The sequence below is a fragment of the Ictalurus punctatus genome, chromosome 10 (assembly GCF_001660625.3).
Source record: "Ictalurus punctatus breed USDA103 chromosome 10, Coco_2.0, whole genome shotgun sequence".
In the NCBI taxonomy this organism is placed as follows: Eukaryota; Metazoa; Chordata; class Actinopteri; order Siluriformes; family Ictaluridae; genus Ictalurus; species Ictalurus punctatus.
The window spans coordinates 22,276,771-22,304,730 of NC_030425.2; the positions used below are offsets into that span (position 1 = coordinate 22,276,771).

At 37.6% G+C, this 27,960-nt stretch overlaps 1 protein-coding gene and 1 long non-coding RNA gene across 3 annotated transcripts; both read left to right on the plus strand.

Moving 5' to 3' along the window:
* The first annotated feature begins 39 nt into the window (after positions 1–39).
* LOC128633732 (uncharacterized) lies at positions 40–3,524 on the plus strand. Of its 2 annotated transcripts, none has more exons than XR_008397116.1 (3): positions 40–1,728; positions 1,838–1,903; positions 2,997–3,524. It is a non-coding gene; the product is annotated as an uncharacterized LOC128633732 (long non-coding RNA). The 2 variants fall into 2 exon arrangements; XR_008397117.1 differs by lacking the exon at positions 2,997–3,524 and adding an exon at positions 2,651–2,822.
* Positions 3,525–5,938: 2,414 nt separating this feature from the next.
* sv2ba (synaptic vesicle glycoprotein 2Ba) lies at positions 5,939–26,852 on the plus strand. The gene is made up of 13 exons (XM_017477311.3): positions 5,939–6,880; positions 10,429–11,095; positions 16,677–16,857; positions 17,412–17,563; positions 18,799–18,932; positions 19,457–19,546; positions 20,207–20,320; positions 20,403–20,491; positions 20,634–20,798; positions 21,599–21,732; positions 21,834–22,037; positions 22,454–22,613; positions 24,066–26,852. The coding sequence occupies exons 2-13, from the start codon at positions 10,633–10,635 to the stop codon at positions 24,247–24,249; spliced, it is 2,070 nt and encodes a 689-aa protein (XP_017332800.1). The 5' UTR covers positions 5,939–6,880; positions 10,429–10,632; the 3' UTR covers positions 24,250–26,852.
* The last annotated feature ends 1,108 nt before the right edge of the window (positions 26,853–27,960 follow it).

Consider the following 27,960-nt stretch of genomic DNA (forward strand, 5'->3'; position numbering starts at 1 on the left):
CTCTCTCTCTCTCTCTCTCTCTCTCTCTCTCTTCCTCTCTCTCTCGCTCTCTCTCCCGCTCGCTCTCTCTCTCTCTCTCTTCCTCTCTCTCTCTCCCCCCTCCCTCTCTCTCTCTCTCTTTCTCTCTATACCTCTCTCTCTCTTTCTCTCTCTCTCTCTCCCGCTCACTCTCTCTCTCTCTCTTCCTCTCCCTCTCTCCTCCTCTCTCTATACCTCTCTCTCTCTTTCTCTCTATACCTCTCTCTCTTTCTCTCTCTTTTCCCCTCTCTCTCTTTCTCTATACCTCTCTCTCTCTCTTTCTCTCTCTACCTCTCTTTCTCTCTCTCTTCCTCTCTCTCTTTCTCTCTATACCTCTCTCTATCTCTCTTTCTCTCTCTCTCTCTCTTCCTCTCTCTCTTTCTCTCTATACCTCTCTCTCTCTCTTTCGCTCTATACCTCTCTCTCTCTCTTTCTGTCTCTCTCTCTCTTCCTCTCTCTCTCTTTCTCACACACACACACACATTAATAAGTACTGTTGAACATCATGAAATAGTATTTGAGTTTTAGTCCTGACACTTGTCTAAATCCTGGACATTTTTGTGAAGGAGAAAAATAAGCTGATGAAGTATGTTTGAATTATTATTATTATTATTATTATTATTATTATTATTATTATTATTATTATGATGATGATGATGATAATGATGATGATCTAAGCTTATTTCAGAACGCCCCCCACTCTCTCCTTCACAACCATCTGATTATTTCAACTTTAATTAAACAAAATGTATGCTTTGTGTCTCCCTTTCTGCTCTTTTCACTGCTTTCTTTGTGAGGTGTAAATGTTTAGAGATTTGCTTTGCCCTCCTCTACTCTTCTTCTTGCTAAGAAATGCAAACAGGGAAAGAAGAAAGAAGTCTAACGTTGCTACTCAGCACTGTTTGGATTGCATTATCAGATTGAATATTAGGAATAAGTCTACACTAAGTCAATAATATGGTTTAATAAGCATCATACATTTAGCATACTTTAAAGAATTAGAATAGCCGAACTGTAAAATAATTTCTACACAATTGTCTTCTTACAGTTCATCAAAAGTATTGAAAAATCTGATCAACAAAGACATGTTTTGTTTCTACTGGAACTACAAGAAATATGGGAGTTAAATCATCACACACTTGTCTCAAAAATAAATAAATAAAAACACTTTCATACATTTACAGAATAAGTCATCATGTAAATTATTTCGTATATACTGATACTGATATTACACATCACTGACTAAATCAATTCTAATAATTCTGCCTTTAAACTTTAAACTTGAACCTGAGTCTGATGCAAATTGATGGTGGCTTGATGCAAAACTGTATGCTGAGGGGGCTAGCACGTTCACCTCATACCTCCAGGGTCCGGGGTTCCAGTCCCGCCGGGGCCATGTGTGTGTGCGGAGTTTGCATTTTCTCCCTGTGCTGCAGGGATTTCCTCCGGGTACTGCGGTTTCCTCCACCAGTCCAAAGACATGCATGATAGGCTGACTGGCATGTCTAAAGTGTCCGTAGTGTATGAATGAGTGTGTATGTGATTGTGCCCTGCAATGGACTGGCACCCTGTCCAGGTTGTACCCCGCCTCATGCCCGATGCTACCTGGGATTGGCTTCAGGTTCCCCCGTGACCCTGAAAAGGAGTAAGCGGTAGAAGATGGATGGATGCTGAGGAAGAAAATGATTCTGGCTTCAACAACAGCATGTGGTACAGTGTCAAAAACCATATAAGCAATCTGTTTGCTAGATGCTAAATTGGTAACTATAAGCTAAATTAGAATTTTTTTTTTTTTAAATAATAAGCTTTTTTTTTTCAGAATCCACCTACGAGTATGTTTTTGGGAGATGGGGGAGGGGAAACCTGGAGGATGCCAACACAGACAGTAAGTATCCAGAAATATAAATAAAAAAAAGAGATAGATAGATAGATAGTCATGGACAAAGAAAGGGAGAGTGGGCAGCTCTTATGGTTTATTGTAATGGATTTGCCCCACTATAAATCCACTGTAGGGGGCACAGAGTTTGCATGTTCTCCCCGTGCCTCAAGGGTTTCCTCCGGGTACTCCTGTTTCCTCCCCCAGTCAAAAGACATGTGTTGTAGGCTGACTAGCATTTCCAAATTGTCTGTAGTGTGTGAGTGTGTGTGTGATTGTGCTCTGTGATGGGTTGGCACCCTGTCTAGGGTGTCCTCGCCTTGTGCCTCAGTTTCACTAGGATAGGCTCCAGGCTCCCTGCGACCCTGTGTAGGATAAGCGGTATGGAAAATGGATGCATACATGAGTGAATGGGTGGATGGATGGATGGATGGATGGATGGATGGATGGATGGATGAATCCACTGTCCTGAGGTCTGCCTGTGTGCCCCTAAAGGTTAACCTACCAAAAAGCCTTAATTATGTGCTGTGCAGGAATAAAGAAGCAATATCCTCTGCTTTGCGTTCTAAATTTACCACACTGAAATGACATTGAGTTTTGCAAGGACAGTTGGATTTGTTATAATGCCAGATAATGCAGTGTGAATCTAATTTCAGCGGTATGGGGACAATCAGCTGTAAACTTTGTCTTGTCAGAGCTCAGTGTTAGGAACTCTAAGGCTGACATATTAAAATAAAAGCATATTTCTCTTTTCAGTATGTCCGGGCTATCATGACACCTGGAAATAAAGTGTTATGACCTACGTTGGACAAAAAATAAATAAATCAAACTACTCCCGATTCAAGTGAGGACAAGTGTCATAGAGTGTCTAGATTTTTGAATCATTAAGAATCTGATTCTAACACTTCACTGAATGCTATCCAAAGGGTAACATAATTTTTTTATTTATTTTTTTAAATCACAGCATTCTAAACTATAATAATCAGTTAAGTAATTACTGTGTGATCAAAATGCAGTATCAGCACATGCCTGTTTGTATTACAGTGTTGCTACAGGGACGGAGCTCTTTTTTTAAATCCTTTCATTGCCACTGTCTTCTCAGGCAAAGAGTTCTGGTGTTAGATAAATAGGAACCAGCAAGAGAAAGGCGTCTCTTGCATCGGCCATGCTGAGCCACACTTGAACACGTTTGTTTGTCGCCAGGGGAAATGGAACGTGCGCAGAATTGTAACGTCTCATCTGCAGAACTGCAAAAAGTAGGGAGATGAGGAGCAAGCATGCCACAAAGAAGAACATGCAGCCTTTGTGCAACTACAAAAGCGGTTTTGTAAGTTGAAGGGCTTGCTGGGGGAGGAAACGCAGCTGGCGGGGGTTGAGTCTTCGCCAGAAAGCCTCAAGAACTCAAAGCAAAGTGCAGAAAAGATTGTGCTGTGTGCGGCCGACCTCATGGGTCATTTCTACCCACAGACAAGACTAGATATATTTAATCAATCATTAACACTGTCTTAAAACAAGATTTAATGAGCATGTGTAATTTGAGTGTAACAGCTGATTAAACTCTAATTATACATACATTAATTTGTTGAATCTAAGTCAAGTCTGATAAGGGAACTGTTCAGATACAGTACAAATGAACACCACATATATATATATATATATATATATATATATATATATATATATATATATATATATATGCCATTTCCCACCCATGACAACTACCACTGGGGCAGGGTGAAGACTAATACCACACGTGCTCCAAGACATGTGAAACCAAGCACCGCACCTTTTCAAGCTGTAGCCCATGCGGTAACACAGGGCAGTGTAACACAACACACAACAAGGTGTTTGTTCAAATACATTATTGTTTCTATAGTAACAACTATGGAACTTGAAGAGACTTCCACATAAACAGATTTTTTTTTTAATCCTGTGAGGAGATGTTTGTTTACCTTTTTTCAATGTCGTCTCCAGCTTTAGCATTGTAAAACTGGCATAGCCTGAATGTTGTACTCAGGTCACATCATACCACCCCATCATTGCTTATTTTTCTATAACAGCATACCCAGTCATGTTTTATTCCTTACTTGGCTACATAGCTAATGTTATCATACGGTCCCATTGTCAGATTGATTTCCTGTACTGTGTGTTCTACAGATACGGTGTGTTAGCTGTAAAAATAGACAAAAGGACACTACATAGCTGAGAAAAAGAAGCTCGTAATCAGGTAGCAAGTACAACCCAAAGTGATTTGCATGATAATACGTATGGTTACATATGGATAGACCGTAAGTCATGTCATTCAGTTGCCCATTGCAACAAGAAAGTATCACTAGATGGAGCTATCTATCCAAAGCATCAGTTGGACAGCTGTACACCTCCTCTATCGCAGGTGATTTCACACCGTTTAGTTGTTGCATATTTGGCAAATGTCATTATTTTCTTCTATCCTGCTCTCAGTACAATCAAATGCATTGATCCATTTTGCATTATTATGAAATATTAAATATTGCGAACATCCCATCAATTTGGTGGACTTATTATTTGCAGCACCATGCAACAAACACCTGATATCGGTTCATCTTCAATAAAATGCCCAGGGGTGTGACAAGGGAGCTAGGGTGGGACTGGCCCCCACTGCAATTTAGTTACAACAGAATTGTTATTAGATTTAATGAGAAGATTTAATAGATTGTCAGGTATACTAGATCTGATGACAGGACATGCTGTTATGGGAAAATAATCCATGACAGCATGGTGTGATCTGACATGCACTCCAAAAGGTGTTATTTTCCTATAACAGCATGTCACAAAGGCTTTTATTCATCATATACCACAATTTACAGAGTGCATCATTGTTTGTAGGTGTATAATTATTAATAAATTATATAATTACAATGTGTCTTTAAACTTGTTAATCGCAATATTTCCATGCAACGGATCTTGTTATTATCTTTATTTCAGGTTTCTATTTACATTTTCATTACCAAAAAAAAAACCAATCAAATGTGGGGTCAGCAGAAGTGTTGGGGTCAGCAGAAGTGTTGGGGTCAGCAGAAGTGTTGGAGTCAGCAGAAGTGTTTGGGGTCAGCAGAAGTGTTGGGGTCAGCAGAAGTGTTTGGGGTCAGCAGAAGTGTTGGGGTCAGCAGAAGTGTTCGGTGTGAGGGGAAGATTGGGAAGGTCAGTGATCACAGAGGGCTCCTTTAATGTCCAACCATTGTCTAAAATTTCCAGATAGAGATGTTCATGTGTGAAGTGTATAACTACTCATCAGGTTTCATACAGAATCAAGTCCAAATGCCTCACACGTTTGTGATTAACAGGACGGTTTGACAATCAGTAAGGTCCTGTCCCCATCCATTCAACAATTTCCAGGAAATTAAAACCACACACATTACTGCATTCAACAGAGGGTCATGCTGAGACAGAACCAACCCAGACGTGAGGTCAAGAAGTAAAGGAAATCACCAAGCTACCAATTTAATCTAAGAAATTACTTTTCCAGGAACAAAAAGCCTCAGTTTATGTTTGAGATACTGAGATGAATGTACTGAATACCACACATTTCAGCCACTAGCCATCTGCCACTAACAACCATTTTTAGGCTTCTCGTTATACATCACGCAAATGGGCTGGTTAAATCTCTGGCCTGAATGATGATTGAATAAACTAAGCCAGCATGAAAAAGTAGAGAGGTGGAGCAAATGGGGAATGTGTGCTCTAAATTTAGCCAATGACTCTGCTTGGGTGGAGCTAATCCTCTTTGGTAGAATTATCTGGCTGTGGGATTAGGCAGCTTTACCTCTGTGCACGGCATCACCTACCCATGATTATGTCTAAGCAAGCCAAACCAACTACAGTGGAGGGTTGACAGTATTTCATTTGTATTATCTAGTAAATAGTGTGAAGTGAGTGATGCTAGCATGTTCTGATTTTCTGAGCTTGATGTTCTGAAATACACAGGTTCTGTTAAAGGCCAGGGCATTATATTTCCTACTGAGCAGTGTTACAGAGAATAGATTTACCCTCAAGTCAAATTAGTAGTCCATGCCTAGCCTAAGTGATTTCATCAAAGTCAAATCCAAAGTCCTTAAACTGCTACTCAAGTTCTTGCACAAGGGAAGATGGCCTTTATGATTAATATAGTAGGCTATAATAGTGTAGGTTGAGTAATAATAAGAGCACATAACTATAAGCCTCCAGTCTAAGTCAAAGTATGAAATTTGGCTCAAGTCAGAACTAAGTCCCAGTTCAAGTATATCACAGACAATGGGATGAAATCTCATTCTTCCACGTCCAAATTGCAACATTCGACACATTTGATTCCGGAGCACAATTGAGCTACAAAACAAAGAGAGGCACAAAATACACATGAGGCATGCTGTTCAATGATGGTGTGGTGCGATGCAACCCAGTGCAAACGTTCCTAAGTGCTGTATTCTTTTTATACCACAGCAATTTCCAAATACTAACAAAAACATGTGCTTGCTATCCATTTATAGTTACATTTAGTGTTATATAATATGTTATAAGAACGATCAGCAGGTTTTCCCTTACCAGGGCTCACTTTTTTCTCTCTTGAAGTTAATGAGACAAAAATAATGCAGCTTGTGATGTTACCAAGAAACTGCAAAGCCCTCCATTATAATACATTGGCACATAGTAACTACACAGAAAAGAAATAGCTTGATGAATTGAGCACAGTAGCAATGGAACTTTTCTTTTATTTCTGTACAATTCCCCCTGTTGTAAAGTTCAATGTTCTTCTGGCTGGAAACAGAGTGTATCATTCAGGCTACCAGCTCCAGGCGGAGGGAGATTCTCTAGAGCTGATTGGGAGGGGGAGGTTGTGAGATTGCATCCTAATCCTCTGGTCTGTCCCATCTGTTAAACTGACAGGGTTTGCATTCGAAAATTCCTTATCCTGGAATTATTTGTCCATTTTTTAAGGAAACAGCTTTGTATCAAAAAGAAATGATCATTCTGGTAAGTCGTATATTTGTTCATTCTTCAGTAGTAAAGCTTGACAGCAACAGTTTTTGGATTTCAGGATTAAAAGTATGTCTTATAGTCAATGCAGAGCTGTATCTCTCCACAGTACTGATTCATAAAGTATGTCTGACCCCTCATATAAATTACATGTCAATTTAAGGCATACAATGTGGAGTTGTTTTGATTCTTTTCAATGTCATCTTGCAGATATTGTTTATCCAGTCAACATAATTTCCTGGCTTTAATAAAAATCTCATTCATATCAATAATGTTATAAATAAATTGTCAAAAACAAATCAAACATAATGCAATCCACTGGTATAAAAATAAGCCGTAGTTGTGATATAGTGAATATATAAAAATGAGTACATTTTTACACACTCGGTCAACGCCTTTTATAAAAATACTGCATATTTTAAAACATATATTACAGATAACCAGAACCAGACATATGTGGTATACATGTACTGTATGTAAGGAATAAAACACACCGGGACATGCTGTTACAGGAAAAGTATCAGTGGCGGGGTGGTGTGATGTGGCCCAACACAAAGTTGAGTTACTATATATATATATATATATATATATATATATATATATATATATATATATATATATATATATATATACACACACACACACACAATCTTTATATATAATGTGTGTGTGTGTGTATACATATATTTCATAAATAAATAAAGTTGCATTCTATGTTGCGGGATGTCTGTGAAATAAGTTCCTATTAGCACATAAATTACAGCAGTTAAAAAAAAAGTAATTTCATCACTTTTTCTTGATGTTATTTGCAGCTTGTTACTGAGAAACAAATGCTTTGCTGTGGCAGAAAACCTAAAAAGTTACAGCTTTACCTCTGACTGTGAGAAAGCTCTGACACTGGAGACTCCTTCTATAAATGTTAAATAAATATCCTCTTGAAGGAAGCTTCACCGTATCAATGACCTTGTCATACCTTTTCATTTGATTATTGTTAGAAATGTTAACATATTACAGGGATTTGTCTTACAGTCAGAACTATGGTCAGAGCTGCTGTTATAGAAAATTACTCAACACCTTCTGAGCAATTTAGTAGTGCTGTAGTATAAAATGTATTATAACACACTTAAATGTTCTTACTGGCTCTAATGTCAGTCATAGCAGTAATGTACATGTCTGAAACACCATCTGGAATCACAATGACAGTTTCAACACCAGAGACACACAGGCTACACACTAAAAGCAGGGGATTTTGTTTTATAATCCCTTTTCATCTGTCACATCTTTAGTGTGGCGTCAGACAGACTTGCTGGTGAATGTGGATCCAGTAGATTCCAACAGACACTGGAAGAGTGTGACGTGTACCGTCACACAGCTTTCCAAATTCACTTTTGAATTTGATTTATAAAACACTGCAGTTTGTCATCCTATTGGTATATTTCTCTGGGGTTTTTTTTTTTTTATCTCATCACTGACGATCATTATTTCCATTTCTTATTTGTACTCTCTTCCCTCTTGCACTCTGGATCACCCAACAGAACGAAATTCCCCACAGTGCAGATGGATTAAATCACAGCTCTTGAAACAATTTCTTAACCATGTAAGAGTCTAAGAAGAGCAGCCAACTTTCTAAATGTTCTAGTAAAAATGTCTTACTGAGGATCTTTTTTAGGGCGTACCATTTGTAACAAGGCCATTTTTTATAAACAGACTGAATTGTGCCACAAACTGCATTTCTTTCATGGCAGAAGGAAATTACATTTTGCTGCACATTTCTGTCCACAGAAATAACAAAAGAAATAATGGCAATGTTGTGTACAGAGATAGAAAAAAAAACCATACATTTTAATTCTTGTGCACAAAAGGGTGACGATCATTTTTTAATTTTATGAGTAACAAAATAATTCTGAGTCACAAAATGAATGTTGTGACTTGAAAAAGAATGATTATTTGAATTTTATGACACACTTTTCATTCCCCGTTCATTTCCACCAAATTCTTTTTTGTCCTCCACATAAACCCTTACATGGCAAAAATAGTATTTCATTGCAATAAATCACTACAGAGGGTTACATGATGTAAAAAAAATTTGTTTCTTTCATCATGTTTCTATTGTTTATTTAATGTATTGTTATTTATCTATTTATTCAAGATGAACAGTTTTTTTTTGTATTTATTCACACAAAATAAATACAAAAATATTTTTTCAGTCCCGCTAGGATTTCGGTAGATATCCGGTAGAGCTTGCAATTTTTTCTAAATTCCCTCTGATTTTCTGCAGATTTGGGCCAATCATGTGACATCATCAGAATGCACATTCAGTCAAAGTCCTCTTCGATTTACATGCGTCAAACATGAGCACAGCTAAAAGGTCTCATTTACCAACAAACACCAATGTGAAAGACCACGCAAAACAATTTCGTGCGATTACAATTTTGCCAATCCGAGTAGTTTTCCACAAAAAAACAAAACAAAACAAAAAAAAACAACTCTGCAACTTGTATCCCAAATTTTGAAAAGAAGCCGAAGCAAAATCAAACATTTTTGGCTACAATAATCACAAAAAACTCTGCGCAATCCAAAAGCTAACCAGGCATTGTTTGTTCGTTTTTTGTCATGAAAACAATGGATATCTGTTACCCACAATACCCCATACGTTTGTGTGTTTACAGTCCAAATGCTTGTACATGATATTTCTGTTTTTTGATATCAACATGGATCATACTGTTAATATATAGAAATCAGGCAAGATTTATCCTGAGTGATTCCCACTCCCATGTAAGCTTGGCTCTAAACAATCAGAATTCTCAATTCTGATTGGCCTGAATAACAGCAGCTCTAGTAATATAAAATATTGCTAGTGGTGATGTAAATCACAGGTTTATAATAATCTTCTAATATGTCATAATTTCTGTAATAACAATTTACACAGGGACTTGCATGGCTGATGCTCCACATAAATGTATTAAAATGTGCATAATAGCTGATATAGTGACGTTTGCTGTGAGATGTTTATGTGACATTTTAGAAGAGGCCTCCAGTGTCAGCACTTTATAACAGTCAAAGGTAAAACTGTTCTTTTGTTTTCTCAGAGCTAATTTGTTTCATGGATGCTCCACAACATTAACTGTAAATGTAAAAAAAAAAAAAAAAAAAAAAAAAGGAATAAAATTGATTTTAAACGTTGTTGTCGAGGTGGTAACTGTATCTCCGCTTTGTGTCGGGCCACATTACGCCACCCTGTCATGGATTATTTTCCTGTAACTCTCTGTCATGTTCTATTCCTTACATGAGGAGGCTTTATGAATGTTATCAATAGACCTCACTATTACAGTCTCAACTGCCTGTTGCTGTTATGTGCAAATACAAATGCAAAGGCAAATAACCATTGCTATGAATGGATCAATATGTGTCTACCATAATATTTGAATACGTTTCTGAGACTCTTAACTGTCACTTTATTACCAAATGAAGTACATTCTTTTTATGAAACTCCAGCATTCAATTTCTGATCATAGTCACTAATATTCTCTCTCTTTTAACATAAGCTTTCAACGAGAAATAGTTAATTGTCACAATAGACTCTGAGGCCTATGGTGCAACCGCAGATCCCAGCAGCAAACCCATAAATAGGATATTGTCATCACTGGAATAGTGATTCTGAGATCTAAACAAAGTGCCTTCTGAGGATTATGCTAATATAGCCAGCTGTGATTTGGAGGATACTAAGGCAATTCCAAAACGTGGTCACAATGGACAGTCATTACCAAAACAACATGCAAGACAACGAAGGAGAAAGCCAGTATACCTACAGAGAGGAAGGTGAGGATGGATACCCCTACGGACACAACTATCCTGCGCAGGAGGAAGATGCAGCCAGTGATGCCACTGAAGGACACGATGAGGATGAACAGATGTATGAAGGGGAATATCAGGGCATTCCGCACCCAGATGAAATCAAAGAGGCACGCCGAGCTGCTCATCGGGAGGCCAGGTTGAAAGCCAAGTTGGCCACTTTGGAAGATGAGGAGACGTTGGCTGAGCAGTACGAGACCATCATGGAAGACTGTGGCCATGGGCGCTTCCAGTGGACCCTCTTCACCGTGCTGGGCCTGGCGCTCATGGCTGATGGTGTGGAGTGTTTTGTAGTGGCCTTCGCTTTGCCCAGTGCAGAGAAGGACATGTGCCTGTCCAACGCCAACAAGGGCACGTTGGGTAAGTGAATAATAACTAAAATAGGAATTTGAAGGAAAATCATTTTCCCGGTCTTTTCTAGAATATTTCCACGTACATACACTGAAACAGATGCACATGAAACATTACTGTACCAGGTTTTATTAAAATATTTTAAGTATATAGCTTTACTTATGATTAGAGACCAATGACTAGTTCGTTGTAAAGCAATCGTCAAGTTAATAGTAGAATTTTAAAGAGTGGATGAAAACCATAAGACCAATTTGAGACTAAGTCAATAAAAAAAACTTACATTTGAACAGAAATTCAATATATCCGCATGTTTTGGACTCTCCTGGTCAAATAACCATAGAATAAACATAAACAAACACTGACTTTAATGGGTGATATAAAGTAATTGTGTCATCTGAGGATAATAATGTGCAAATGTGCAATTTGGGTATTTTTATAGCCAAGCTACACTTTTGCAGAAAGTAACAAATAAATTTCCGAGACTTTTGATGTTTTGCCATTTTTCAAGCATTTTATATGACTGGAAAGTTAATCAGTTTTCCCAGAACCCAGAATCAAAATGCCAAGAATCTTTTTCATGAAGGAAACCATTTTATTTCCAGAGAGTGTGTTTAAGTTTCTAATTATATTTGTGAAAAGAAAAAAAAATAGCTTTAAAGGAGCATTTGGCAAGATGTGTCAAAATTTATCAAGATTAGGTCTCCTAGGTGGAGTTAGAATAAGATTTGATATTACTTGAGCTCACCTGCCCGGACTGCCCATGTAGACAAAGCTCAACTCCCAAAACCTACAGTGATTCAACTAGAGTTAGCATGCTAACTAGCGCTAGCATAAGCAATCACTGTCATGACATAATTGTCAAGTGCACTCGGACATTCAGCTGTTAGAAAGTCAAGTAATAAGATTATAAACGTGAAATATTATGAGAATGGTCAAGAGTGTAGTGACTGTCCTTTTTTTCCCTTTGTAATGTTAGCATTAGCATCATTAGCATTTGAAGCTGTACAATAGTGCCATTCATCAGCTTGAAACCCAAGATATACAAATATAAACACATGAAATTCAGCTCACAGGAGAATTATCAGGCAGCGCTGGGTGCTTGCCAATTTCAGGATGAGTTTTCTCAGTAACTTATTGTACTTGTGCTGAGGCCATGGCTTAAAAAAAATTGTTTATTTATCATGTTTTATATATATATATATATATATATATATATATATATATATATATATATATATATATATATATATATATATATATATATATACTCCTGTTTATTTGTACAACTAAGAAATGCAAAAAACTATTATTGCACCTTTAAGCTAATGAAGTGAGAGCATGCAATGGATTCCCAGTTTATAACAGAACTGTATACAGTCCCATAACGTCGTTAGTGGTGGCACATGCACTTTGCCATTTTGCCATGGGGACCTTGACCAGGCAGTTACTAAGTATGAATGAATTAATGCATGATACAAATGCATCGCTTCGCCACCCGTCTTTGTTGCTGAATGTAGTTTGTGGACATCTGTTTCTGGTTTGTTAGGGTTGCATATAATATTAGAACATTCAAATATCGCAGCATGAATAAGATCTTAAATAGAACTGCAATGAATAAGCGAACGAGGTTTACAGTTGTAAAGGTCAGACTACAAGGTCACATCATTCCAGAGAGTTTAATCCAGCAAGAAGTTCATACTCCAAACATGCACAGCCTCTAACTGTCAATTTCATTTAATCATTAGCATTAAATCATCACTGTCATCACCTGTGTGATATAAATATATCCAATACACATACATGTAATATATTAAGGGTGTAACACAAAGACAGTATCTGCATCTGTATCTGTTTAGTGCCCCAGATATATGTTTCTTTGTCTATATTCAGTTTACGTGAGAGTACCCTAAACTAAAAGGTCCTTTTTTATTTTTTTTTCAGCAGTGTTAGTAGGTCTGTCAATTTTGACTGTGATCTGACTGTTCCTCAACCTCAGCTACATCACTTGACTTCGTAATTGATCTCAAATAGTGATTCCCTGCCTGTGATACAGTGCTGTGAAACAGACCTATATCTGATTATATCTTCTGTTTTTGTCTGTATCTTATGCTAAATAGTTTTAGATCTTCAAACAAAATAAAACATAAAACAAAGGCAACCTGAGTAAACACACAATAGAGTGTTGTTTTTTTATTTAAGCAAAAAAAAAAAAAAACTAGGTGTTATCCAACACCTATCACCCATGTGAAAAAGTAATTGTCCCCTTAAACTTAAAATCTGTTTGTGCCACCTTTACTAGCAATAACTGCAACCAAACGCTTCCGATAACTGAAGATCAGTCTTTCACTTACGCCTAGGACTAGTATTTACTCCGATGCTTTGGATCAATGTCTGTTGAATAATTGTTCTTGAGTTCCAACTTACGGACCGAACTCCGGAAAATCTCCTTTAGGATTTTCTGGTAGAAAACAGAATTTGTTTCCCTCAATTATTGCAAGTTGCCCAGGCCATGAAGCAGCAAAGCATCCCCACACCATCACACTTCCTCCACCATGCTTGACTGTAGGCATGATGTTCTTTTTGTTGACTTCTGTGTATAGTTTACACCAGATGTAACGGGACCCCTGTCTTCCAAACAGTTCCACTTTCGATTCTTCAATCCACAGAACATTCTCCCAAAAAGGTTTGAGGATCATCAAGATGTGTTTAGGCAAAATACAGACGAGCCTTAATGTTGTTCTGGGTTAGCAGTGGTTTTCACCTCACTACTCTTCCATGGATGCTGTTTTTGCCCAGTTCCTTTCTGATAGTGGAGTCATGAACAGTGACTTTTATTGATGTAAGAGAGGCCTGTAGGTCTTTTGATGTTGTCCTTGGCGCACTTGGCAGGTCAGACAATTCTGGGAACGTTCACTACTGTGCAGAGTTTTTCCATTTGGAGATAATGGCTCTCACTGTGGTTCTTTGGAGTCCCAGAGCCTTTGAAACAGCTTTGTAACCCTTCCCAGACTGATGTATTTCAATCACCTCATCATTTCTGGAATCTCTTTCAATTAGTGTGGCATAGTGTGTTACTGGGCAAGATCTTTTAACCAACTTCAAACTTGAAAAAGTTCTATTTAAGTGTTGATTTGATTGAACAGGGTTTGCAGTAATCAGGTCTGGTTGTGTCTAGTCCAGCTGAACACCATTATGAATGCACTTTCATAGATTTGGGGAATTAGTAACTATGGGGGCAAATACATTTTCACACAGGCCCAGTTGGTATTGGATAACTTTTTTGCTTCAATAAATGACATTATCATTTAAAAACTGTATTTGGTGTTTACTCAGGTCGCTCTTGTTTTATCTTAGATTTTGCTTTAATTTCTGAAACAATTTAGTAGGAGATATACACAAATACAGAAGAAATCAAATACTTTTTTATAGCACTGTATTTTTATCAGTTTTCTAAGAAATTTAGTTGGATTTGTTTCCCAAAATATGTACTCCTAGTAGCCTAATTTAAACCACTATGACCAGGCAGTTACTAAGGACTGAATGAATGAATGATACAAATGCATCGATTCACCGCAAGCCTTTGGTTTGTCCCGCAAGCCTGTCCTACATGAAAGTAAAAACCTTCCACTCACACAATTTTCTTTTTGTGTCCCAAGAGATCCTAGTCCACCTTCAATCTCATCCAAATCACGGACAAACCCTTCTGCCAAGCCTCCAATCCGTATCTGCATTTGTACCTGTTTAAAAAAACAGTTCATTCATAATGCATTGATTTTCATTTACATCCCTAGTGTACCTAGTATGTAGTAAAACACAGAAGGTGGAGAGCTCAGAGCGATCAGGAGCAGATCCTAATTGATATAAATGCATTTAATAAATGTAATTATATTTACTGTACATATCACTGCAGAAAATGTCTCTGGAGCACTATGTTGAAAAAGATTATCTCTTCCTTCTTATAAAGTGACATGATAACACAGCACAGATAAAAGCACCTTGAGAAGTCATCACTGTGAACTTCTGAGTGCTCTAATGCTACAACGGTGGACAGATGGAGCAGTACAAGAGTGAAGTTACACTGGTTTTTTGGTCTGGGCACTTAGGAGCGAAAGTTAATGGGGGTGTCACAACTGCAGTGAAAGCAGAGTGATGACAAATACAGAGGCCAGATGACAGGAGAGAGCGATAGAGAGAAGGAGAAGGAGAAATAGTGAGAGACTGTATTAACAACCCTACTTTTATATCCAATGCTTTTGTCAAGAATTAGGGCAAAGGACAAAGTGAATAATTTCAGGACAAAGAAAATATGTTTATTCCTCTTAACCAAAACGTAGTCAATCAGTCCGGTGTGTGGTATCATATCACTGCATGTCTACATAATCCCACACTTCCCCCATACCGTGTCTCAGTATCTCAAACTGACTTGTTTACTGTGTGTCAGACTGCTGTTTATAAAAATGGACAGATAAAACAGTCAGATAAAATAGTTGTAAAAACTGATAAAATAGTTAGAAAAACAGTTTTAAGTCAGATAAAATAGTTATAAGATAAAATCTGATAAGATAAATCGAGATCACTTTTTTTCCTCAGTACATATTCTGGTGTCATGCCACACAAAGCATCAGGTAGAATGTAGATTTGTACATTAAAATGTATTTGGGTAATAATATAGGCCTAGTTATGAGCAAAAAGGACATTTAGGCATTCAGTTTGCATGATGCTAAACTGGAGGCTACTCACATCTCTTACTTGTTAGCAACATTAGCCTTGTAGTACTAATTAAGCAAACTTCAGACACCAAATAGGCCCTGATTGATTGAGTAATTTTGGAGTTGGGGGAATTTTGTATATTTTATATTTAGACATTTATATTTGCCTTATATAAAAGAAATGAAATGCACAATTATGTTTACTATGAAATGTTTCCAACTCCACAAATTTCCAGAAGAGTGGGAAAAACCATGTGGAAGTGAGACCTCTAGTGGTTAAATACTGCCTTCTTCTTTCATCAATTCATGAAGGCTGATATTTCAGAACTGGGCCCTCAAAGGTCCCTTGAAATGCTCTCACTATGGTGAATGGTGCTCTCACCTATGACTCAAACAGTGTGCTCTTATATATATATATATATATGTATGTATATTAGATAGATTCTATTGAAAGCACAAACTTTCAGTAATTCATTCATGTACTGGTGAAAAATGTCAACCTAACCAAAAACACAAACCTATTTCACCTCTATGTTTGAGCTGAATCACTGTAGCGATGTTATCAAAGCTGTGTGGAGGACATTTTATTAGGCTAATCATTAGCTAATTAATGTTATATACTGTATTAATAGTCAAATTAGAGTCAAATCAAATCTTAGCACTTAATTTTTTTGGTTTATATTGAAAATAACTTTACAGTAAGAAAAAGAATAACACATGTAGTCTATACAGTGGTAAACCAATAACTATAATCTTCCCTGACCAGTTCGCAACAACAAGCCTTGTGTCTACAGTGCAACCAAATGTAAATATAAAATATATTGTGTGTCATAGATGGATATGAGCATTGTGTGTGTGTGTGTGTGTGTGTGTGTGTGCAGGACTGATTGTGTATGTGGGGATGATGCTGGGAGCTGTAGTGTGGGGTGGTCTGGCTGATAAACTGGGACGCCGTCAATGTCTCCTCAACGCTCTGGCCATCAACTGCATCTTCTCTTTCATCTCCTCCTTCTCCCAGGGCTATGGCTTCTTCCTCTTCTGCAGACTCTGCTCCGGAATTGGGTAATGCAAGTTTTCCTTTACAAATGCAAATACACACCGATCAGCCATGAGATTAAAACCACCTGCCTAAATATTGTGTAAGTCCCCCTTGTGCTGACAAAACAGCTCTGACCCATCGAGGCATGGACACCACAAGACCTCTGAAGGTGTGCTGTGGTATCTGGCACCAAGATGTTAGCAGTAGATCCTATGTTCCGATGTTAATCAATGATAATCACTTCACCTGTGAGTGGTTTTAATTTATGGCTGATGGGTGTAAAGATTTGAAAAATTATTGTCAGGGACAAAAAATTGTTGTTTCTACCTGTAGGACATTGCCTTAATCATTGTATGTTGCTCTTAATGCTTTCATGCCTCAAAACCCAAAAGGAGAATGACACATTTTGTAGAAGTGTACACATTCAGTGTTGAACAGATGTTCCTCCTCATGGTGTCAGACTATGAAGTATAACTGTATTATCATTCATATTTCCCTTATGCAAAATGTCTGAAATCCCTGTGTTAACTCACTGTATAACTGTAAGTACCACCCAGTGCTTCTTTGTTCTCTACAGAATAGGTGGCTCTATCCCCATTGTGTACACGTACTTTGCTGAGTTCCTGCAGATGGATAAACGGGGTGAGCACCTGAGCTGGCTGTGTCTGTTCTGGATGCTGGGAGGCCTGTACGCTTCCTTCAGCGCCTGGGGAATCATCCCTCATTATGGTAATAACAGTATTAACCTTCAGCATCTTTATGCTAATCATCACCATGGTGATAAAGACCATAATTATCATTTAAAAATCAGAGGGCAAGTCTGGAAGCATCTGTTTAGGTGGAGGGGAGGTAAATATGAATGGGGATATGAATAAGGATATGAACACTGAGTATTAGAATACTAAAATGGCTACTTTACACTCCTTTTGAATCTTTTCCCTTCTTATCATATGAACATTAATTCATTCCATTTATAATGTGGATCATTTCTCATTTTTTTGTGTAATATTCCATTTTATACCACAGTGAGGTCGATTCTGATTGGTCAGATTTGGTTTTCAGTAGTGCAATTCAAATCTCACGTTTATATTAAAGTAGTCTTCCTAATACATTATTGCTTCTATCCTGACCACATACAAAGTCATTTTTATCGTGGATGCTCCACATAAAGGGATTAAAAACATGTATAATCACTGATGTTTGACATATAGTGAAGTTTTCTGTTTATGTAAATGTTTGTTTAGTTACATGTTAACAGTCAGGGGTAAAGCTGTAACTTTAAGCTGTTGTAACATTAGTGATAGCAAGAACTTGGTTTGAGGATGTTCCTTAATATTAAATGTAACTATAAATGAATTATAAAATGTATGACGTGCCAATTAAATAAATAAATGAATAAAATCGTTGGCAAATTGTAGTGGTATAAGAGGAATAAAACATTTCTGTTATTGGAAAATAATCAACTTTGGGGTAGTAAGAGTAACTCAGTTTCTTGTTTTCTAGTTTTCTCCCACTACCATGTCATTTTTTATTTTTCCTACAACAGCACGCCCCATCATATTGTTGTCCTTACAAAATATCAATCTATATTTATTATCCATCTGTAACCCCAGCAGCTTCATACATGGAAAGGAAAGGGAATCTCATTGGAAAGGAATGTATTTGCAAGACTGAGGAATGTCTGAACCTACTGGGAGTTTTATATTCTAGTATAAAACATTAAGTCTCAATTTTCCACATTAAAATATATTATATAAGATGTGTTATTCAAATCCTGTTCCGTTTGGGTCATGCCATGACAAGAATTAACCAAACCCTGCTTCCTTTGGTCTTCTTCCTTTAAAAACAGGAATAATCTCTGCACCTTTAGACATCTCTGCACATTAGAGATACATCAGATCAATGTTAGAAGAAGCCTTGTTATGGTAATAAAGTGAGATGAGATTTCTGCTGGTGTGTTGCAGGTTGGGGTTTCAGTATGGGCACTGAGTTCCAGTTCCACAGCTGGAGAGTGTTTGTGTTGGTGTGTTTCCTGCCTGCGGTGGTTGCTCTCGCTGGACTTGTATTTATGCCCGAGAGCCCACGCTACCTCCTCGAGGTAATGCCAATCATGTTACCCAGACAGAGTAGAAAAAAATTTCAGTTTGGCTGTGAACATCTCCAGTATTGAATTAACACCCAGCGTGTTGCTTGAACATGTTCAGAGTTCATTTGTGTCTAATTGGAGATATATAAATACTGTAGGGTGTTAATTCAACACTCTGGGTGTTAATTCAACAATGGGGATTTTGCTGTGTGCGAGCATGATCAGGTGACCCAAGTTCAGGATCAACCTGTGAGGCATCAACACTTCAGTACACTAGGCTGCCCAATGGTTCTTTAGGGAACCTAAAATGGCTTTTATATGGCCTTAATGAACCATTTCCGGCACCTTTATTTTTAAAACTGTATACATATTTACAATAAGTCTTAATATACTGTAGCCAGGCCAGGTATATTAGCATAGTATTTTTTTCTCAAAAAAAAAAAATCTGAAATGTCTGGACCTTCATTAACTAGCTGCAGCACCACTGTGTAAACTTTCTAAAACCTCAGTGTAACTGTAAACATACGTGTTTTCAGAATTCAAGGAATGACGAGGCCTGGATGATCCTGAGACGTGTCCATGACACCAACTGGAGGGCGAAAGGTGAACCAGAGAGAGTGTTTCAGGTGTGTGAATCACAGCATAGACTAAATCTAAATCGATGCAGATTAAGGCGACGTTCTGATTCCCCAAATTCTGATTTCCACCCCTGGACAAAGTCTGTTTAAATCGGAAATTTGTTGCATGTAAACACCTTATTCAGAAAATCCAATGAAAGGACATATATGAGCATGCTTAGTCTGCAAGGAATTGTGGGTAGCAATATCAGCATCTTGAGTCACCTGGGAAATAACAGCGGGAAAGGAAATGCATATATGTAGATCAGTATACTTACAGCAACCATGTATACAGGAATATTTTGATGTCTGTACACATATAAACATCCTATTCAGAATATGGCTACAACCCAAATATAGACCCTAAACGGAATTTGATGTGCATGTAAACATCACTGTGGACAACACAGCTTAAACAATCAAAGCTGTCAGTGTGAACTACTACACAAAACTGTATGGATTAGAGCTCAGTGTAAATCTGTACAGACTCAAGCTTTCAGTACATCATACTGCTCCATCTTCACTGAGAAATGTCACTCTTGCTAACAATCAGCACTTAGCATTGTGCTTTTTCTTTTTTTAGGGGAGGACCTGGACCTGACTCTATTTTGTCATGTTGTTGATTGTATTTAAGGATAAAGGATAACTGTCGGTTACTCTATTTTTCAGGTTTCCGAGTTTAAAACTTCTCAAACTCAGGAGGATGATTTCATTGAGATCCAGAGCGAGACTGGAACGGCTTTCCAGAGATTCATGGTCAGACAGATGACTCTGGTCAAGCAGGTATAATGTAAATTAAGCTTTAAATCAGGGCTTTATGACTATAAAACCCTGCAGTGATTAGTTACTTCATGTATTTTTAAAGGTGATGAAGAACTTGATGTCACTCGCAGCTCCTAAACTGAGACTCCATGGATTGTTCATCGCCATTGTCTGGTTTACGATGGCATTTGGGTAAAATGACTTTTTCTCCTGCACTAGTTATCTAATACATTATGCCTCCCCGTTCTTCAGGTCAGATGTGCCTTAAATGATATTTCATTACAGGTTTCTACAAGCTTGCTAACTTGCTGTTGTGTTTCCCTTTGCTCTGTAGATATTACGGCCTTTCAGTCTGGTTTCCTGACCAGATAAAACACCTGCAGTATGAAGAGTACGAGTCTAAGACCAAGATATTTAACAAGGATAAGATTGAACACTTTCACTTCAACTTTTCTTTGAAAAACCAGATTCACACAGAGGGCCATTATATCCGTGACTGGTATGTGGGTTTTTTTCCTTTCTATTTGTCCATAGGATAGTTTACTTACAGGACAGAACAAACTTAGCAAATAATATAAAGAAGTTCTGACTAAAGGTTCACACATACAGTGATTTTATCTCTGCAAGTCGTCAGTTGCTGTACTATGAACTTGCCAGTAGGTGTTCCTACAGTACTACTGGTTGCCATAGTAACACGCCCACTTCTAGCAACGATTGCTGTGGCTCGTGTTGCCGAAAGTCACCAGCTCTCATTGAAAACAAATGGTCTCTGGTGGCTTTGTCGTGTCAGTTGCTGTATGTGTGAACGTACACAATTTGTCATTAATACGACAAAAACCCAGCTTGTCATGTTGCTAAGTAATCATACATTCATCTATTCTGAACACTTTCCATAGTCGAAAACTTGTGTTACAAAGCACTGACACTGGAGACTCCTTCCATAAATAAGTATATAAACAGCTTACAGAAAGCATCTCTACATCAACAATTGTACATTTTTCATAACATTTTTGTGCGATTGTGCCCTGTGATGGGTTGGCATGGCACCCTGTCCAGGGTGTCCCTCACCTGGGATAGGCTCCAGGCTCCCCACGACCCTGTGTAGGATAAGCGGTACAGCAAGTGGATGGATGGATGGATGGATGGATTTGGTAGAGTTGCTGTATTAGAAAATCAATCAACACCTTCTGACCAATCAAATAAAGACTTAAAAGTTCAATATAATAGTTGAAAGTTAACAAGCTTACTAGTTAGCCTGATCGTTCACTGATCGTCCATTACTGTGTGTTGTGTGTACAGGTTTGTCGGAATAGAGATGAGAAACGTGAGGTTTAAAGAGACCGTCTTTGAACACTGTTACTTCGAGGACATCAAGTCAACAGACACCTTGTTTGAGAACTGCACCATCATCAACACTCTTTTCTACAACACGGGTATTTCAATTCAAAGACGTAAAATCATTTTAAACCACATCAGCCACCTTTATTATAGTTGCTTGCTAATTGTATCAGTTTTATTGCTTTGTTCTTCGCAGATTTATGGCCTGATTCTAAGTTCATCGACTGCAACTTCATCAATGTCACATTTTCTCATCCTAAACGCGGCTGCCATCTTAACTTCCAGGAGGAAAACGACATCTTGATTTATTTAGTCAGTTTTCTGGGCAGCTTGTCTGTGCTCCCAGGCAACATCATCGCAGGCTTCCTGATGGATAAGATAGGACGAATTAAAATTATAGGTGAATTACATCGCTGACATTTTTTTCTTTCTGATTGTCGTTGTCAAAAAATAAACCTGGTTAACAAATATTGAAGATACCGGAAAAATTTTTTAAAAATTTTTATTTCAATGTCAATGTGTGAATTTACGAAACATTTTTATATTGTTGTTTGAGTTTCGAGAAAAAAATATTCTTTTCAATTTCAAAGTTAGATTACTAACCTAAAAAACGTTTTTGTTCCCAAAAAAAAAAAAACCCCACACACATAAAGAGCTTAAAGGTTTCCTTTTGGTTACTGAGATCATGTTTGGATTTAGGTGTAGCATAGCATTAATAATTCTGGTAATGGTCCTCACAAGGATGGCAAGATAAATGTGTGTGTGTCTGTGTGTGTGTGTGTGTGTGTGTGTGTGTGTGTGTGTGTGTGGTCACAGGTATCTCCATGCTGGTGTCCTCTGGCTGTACTTTCTTCCTCTTCTTCTGCTTCAGTCCTGGTGCTGTGGTCAGCTTCCAGTGTCTGTTCTACGCAGCATCTGCAGCCGCTTGGAACGGAATTGAAGTTATAACAGTCGAGCTTTATCCAGCCTCTAAAAGGTAAAACTGATTTCACAGATTATTTTATAGAGCACGAATACACAGCGTCAACTTGGCCATATTTCTCCACATCCTGGTTTAAGTCTGCAGGTCCTGGCTGAAGATTGTAGGCTGCATTTTGTAGGGTGTGTTTTGGATCTTTAATTATATCATATACAATTATATACACAGTGTGGGAGCGCACGCACGTACACACTTGTCAGGTGGTGCTAGTGTGTGTTCAACAAAGTCGCACACTGCTGCTTAAGTAAGATCGCCTCCTTGTGGAGAATCCTCAGCCTTTATTTTTCTTGTCAGTGTTGTACACTGGAATGTTGTTTTAAATTATCTGGCTAAGAAAAGTATATTTGTTTGTTTGTTTTGTTGATGTTGTTGTTGTTACCTGAGTTACCTTCATAGCAGTCAGTAGTTTATCAACCGAAAATAATCAATGATGGTGTGGTCATGAAGCGGAATTGCTTTTATCACCATGAGGTTAAATACTTTTCTCTTATACTACAGCAACTTACCAACAGCAACAATTTTTTTTATTTAGTAAGGGGGATAATTTTGTAAAAATCTGTTTACAGTTAGCTTTAAAGTTGTGGAACATCCATGAAAAAATTATGTTATAGCAGCTAGAAAGCATCCTCATCAGGTTCTGTTTTTTTCTCCCTCTTGTTAATGCAGCTTGTTATGTCATTAAGACACCTTCAATTGGGAAGACTTTCCAGTGTCAGAAAGCTTACACATTTAGCTCTGGCGGCTGTGGCTCAGGTGGTAGAGCGGGTTGTCCACTAATCATAGGGTTGGCGATTTGATTCCCGGTCCACGTGACTCCACATGCCGAAATGTCCTTGGGCAAGACACTGAACCCCAAGTTGCTCCCGATGGAAAGTTATTGCCTTGCATGGCAGCTCTACTACCACTGATGTGTGAATGAGACACCATGTAAAGCGCTTTATTAAAAAAAAAAAAAAAAAAGCACTATATAAGTGCAGACCATTTACCATTTACAAATTTAACTATTGCGATACGCTGACACTGGCGACTCCTTCCAAAAAAGCTAAATAAACATCTATAGAAAACTTTATTATACCCACAACAACAGTTTTTTAATCTATTTATGTGGATCGTCAGCTATACAAGTCCTTTGTAAGTTGTTACTATATAGAAACAATAACGTCTTTAAAAAGCGTGCATTGATATAAACCTGTGATTTGAATTTTGTGTTGCTATAACCAGTTCAACTCTTTCGGACCAATCTGATATAATATTGCATACTAAATACACTCTTATTTTTCACTGACCTCTATATACAGTATAGTTACTACAAAGGTCGCTTTATAGAAGTCTCTTCTTACTCTTGTGATTTCTCTCCTTTATATTGTTAGCTCTAGATAAGTTGTAATAAACATTTTTAACCAAATTCTCTGTCACTGAGCTCTCACGTTACGCTCTTTTTCTCTGCAGAGCAACTGCTTTTGGTGTGCTGAATGGCCTGTGCAAGTTGGCAGCCATCATTAGCACCTTCATCTTCTCCAAGTTTGTTGGAATCACCAAGATTGTCCCCACCTTACTGTCCTTCTCTGCCATGGCGTGTGGAGGCCTGCTCGCGTTCAAGCTTCCTGAGACACGTGAAGTCATTCTACAGTAATCAACAAAACCCAGCTAACATACAAAAAGCCAAACTTCAGAAATATTAAGGCCTCGTAGCAGTGCATGGTCCAGCTGGAAACTGGACTGTCTCACTCTGAGACTGGTGGAAAAGTGATTTGATTGTGTACATGTTAAAATGATGTTTACCTTAATTAGCTTACATTTATACTATATGGCCAAATGTTTGTGGACACCTGAACATCACAGCCATATGTGGTTCTTCCCCTAATTGTTGTCACAAATTTGGAAGCACACAATTGCATAGGATGTGTTTGTATGCTGTAACATTAGGATTTCCCTTTACTGGAACTAAATGGCCCAAACGTGTTCCATGACAATGCCCCAGTGCATAAAGCGAGATCTATGAAGACATGGTTTGCCAAGGTTATAGAGGAAAGACTCGAGTGGCCTGCACAGAGCCCTGACCTCAACCCCATTGAACACCTTTGAAATGAACTGGAACACCAACTGCACCGCAGACCTCTTCACCCAACATGTCTGACCTCACTAATGCTCTTGTAGCTGAATGAGCACAAATCCCCACACGTTCCAAAATCTAATGGAAAGCCTTCCCAGAAGATTGGAAATTATAATAACAGAAAAGGGGAACTAAAAATAAGCACATATGGTTGTGGTGGTCAGGTGTCCAGAAACTTTTGGCCATATAGTGTACATTTTTTCATTTGACAGACAGTTTATTTAGAGATTTATAAGAATCCACTCCAGGCACAGAGCTGAGCCGTTAAAGGTCTTGTTTAATTAAGGGCACTACCCTGGCTCGGCCTGAGAATTGAACTCGTAGCTTTCAGTCAGTAGCACAGGACCAATGCACTGCTTTATTAGTTTTAAAAACCAGGGGTGCTTTTCCAAAAACAATGAATCTTAGAGAATAACAAACACCATGACGAAGGACATATGTTTATGTAAGAGAATGCAAGTCTGCAAGTGAGCAGCACAAGCATATAGACCTAATTATTTACATTAAGGTGAAGAGTGAATTAAAAAACAAGCTGAAAGTACACTACTACTAATACTACTACCACTACTACTACCACTACTACTACCACTACTACTACCGCTACTACTACCACTACTACTACCACTACTACTATTACTACTACTACCACTACTACCACTACTACTACTACCACTACTACTACCACTACTACTATCACTACTACTACTACCACTACTACTACTACTACTACCACTAATAATAATAATAATAATAATGCATTAATGAGTGATTTTTTTGTATTAAAATTAGCAGCCTCTGCCTAGACCTGAATGCAAGATCCAAATAATGAAGTACGTTGTGTATAACGAATGGGTCAGATTACTCGTTGTAAACAAAGTGCTTGGCATTACAAATGTTTCTGGAAACGCATCCAAGATGGTCCCTTTGACAATCATTTACTGTCTGTTCCTTCCTCAGAAGACAGAACAGTGTGTGTGTGTGTGTGTGTGTGTGTGTGTGTGTGTGTGTGTGTGTGAGAGAGAGAGAGTTTTGTAATATTTATAGAAAGCATATATCTTTAGAGATTCTACGTTTCTCTGTTCTGTGGGTGTTTTTGGACCTGTTGATTAGATTACATCCGATTTTTTTTTTTGCCGTAGTTTATATTTGCGTATATGTTGTGATCAAATGAATTTCTATCTTACTGTGTATCTGCTTCTTCTTATTTGAATATTTAAAAAAAAAAAAAAAAAAAAAAAAAAAAAAAAAAAAATTAGGTTATAGTATGAAGGCAGTAATTTCATAATGTATGTATGATTGATACACAAAACATCTGTTCCACTGCACATTTTAAACCCAAAAACAACAACAACAACGTTTATTTTCCATTAATGTGGAGGACTGGACTGGTTATTGTGCCAAGAGTTAAAGTGTAAAAGTGAATGCATCATAGCTTTAGTACACAACACCTGACAACTGACACAAACGTTCATGCATGTATATAATGCTTTTCCTTTCAACTATAACATAATTTCCATAGAATTTTATATAAAAAAATAGAATGACATATACTTTATTTTACAGTATACTTACACAATACACAGTACTACACACTACATAAGTTATACCTTGTCTTTGTAATACAATCCTTTCTTCATGCCTTTATATTACAAACATTTCACATTACATTACAGTAGACCCATTTCATAACCTAGTAATTGCTCCTAATGTGTAACAAGCACCCTCAGGAATACTCTCAGCACCAATATACAGCATTTCCTATATCATTATCCACATATAATTCTTTGTATTCACTCCAATCGGTCAATGTGACTGACTTTTATGGTTTTATAATAAACATGTGATGGATATTAAAGCTGAATTACAGCAGATCTGGACAAAAGGATGTATTTAGGTGTCATGAACAAAAAAACATCATTGATCATTTGTATCCACAGAAACATGTTAATGCATTATACACTATACACAGGTACAACAGTTTATGGGTGTGAGCGCAGTGAAATTGGTCATATGAACAAAACAGCTTAATTTACTGTTTTTATATTTCATGTTTAAAAATATATCTAAACAGACTACTACTTTATGTTTTTCAGATATAAAAAAAATAAAGAGTTTGACTCTTATTTTGTGAGTGTGTGTGTGTGTGTGTGTGAGAGAGAGAGAGAGAGAGAGAGAGAGAGAGAGAGAGAGAGAGAGAGAGAGAGACTGAGACTGAGACAGCCAGGAGAAAGAGGCAGGTGGAAAAACACAGCAGCACACACACGCGTGAACAAATCACACTTCAGCCTGTAGCTGTTTATTTGTGCCAAGGTGTGAAATGAAATCTGGATATCCAGTTTAGTGATAGTATTCATATATTTTACTCTTCTTACCAATGAGAAAATAGTTACAGATATTTAACTATAGAGAGATGTTTGTTAACAATATACAGTAATTGATTTAACTACTTAATATCCCAGCTTATTATTAGGCTCTTCATCTTACAGCATGTTATGAATTTTTCCATAACTACAGTGAACCTAATGAGAAAAACAGTATGTAGTAACCTCACGTCTGGACCTCTCAAAGGGTTAAACAATGTCTCATATCGCAGATTAGAGGGAACATCGAGGTCATAGAACATGCCTCCATATTTCGCACTAACTCCTATGTAACAGGGTTTTAGTCTCATGGTGTAATTAGACCATCTAGTCTATTTGGAATAGAATGAGGATACGTCTTTTACACTTCAATGCCCTTTCTGTAAGTGGTTCTGGATAACAGTGTCGGATAAAGTCTATGAATGTAAATGAATCATGTTACTTAGGCTTTTTTTAAAATAAATTTTAAATGTAATTTTATTTAGGAAATAAAACATGGAATAATACCAATGAACAAATAAACGATTGACAACAAATAATCAAATACTCTGCAGGAAAAATGCACTGAAATCATAAGTTGATCACTGGAGAGAATGAACTAGAAGCAGTGCTTGGGATAAGAAGAGCTTGTTTTGCTTCACACCTCGGGTGTAAAATGCTGCACACACACTCCTGACTTCCCACAGGAGCAGCGGTCAGCACGAGGTCTCACAAGGTTACTGAGGATTACACGCTCTGTTGAGGGTTTAATGGAGAGAGAAATCTGTTACGCAGAGATGCAATCTGAAACAACCATGATAATAATCATAATCATAATCATAATCATTATCTGAGGGTATGACAGTGTCTGGTGACTTCAAATTGTGCTAGT

Coding starts and splice junctions, on each gene's coding strand:
- sv2ba (XM_017477311.3), top strand. CDS start 10,633: ATGGACAGTCATTACCAAAACAACATGCAAGACAACGAAGGAGAAAGC. Junction 11,096..16,676: donor CGCCAACAAGGGCACGTTGG/GTAAGTGAATAA, acceptor GTGTGTGTGCAG/GACTGATTGTGTATGTGGGG. Junction 17,564..18,798: donor GGGAATCATCCCTCATTATG/GTAATAACAGTA, acceptor GGTGTGTTGCAG/GTTGGGGTTTCAGTATGGGC.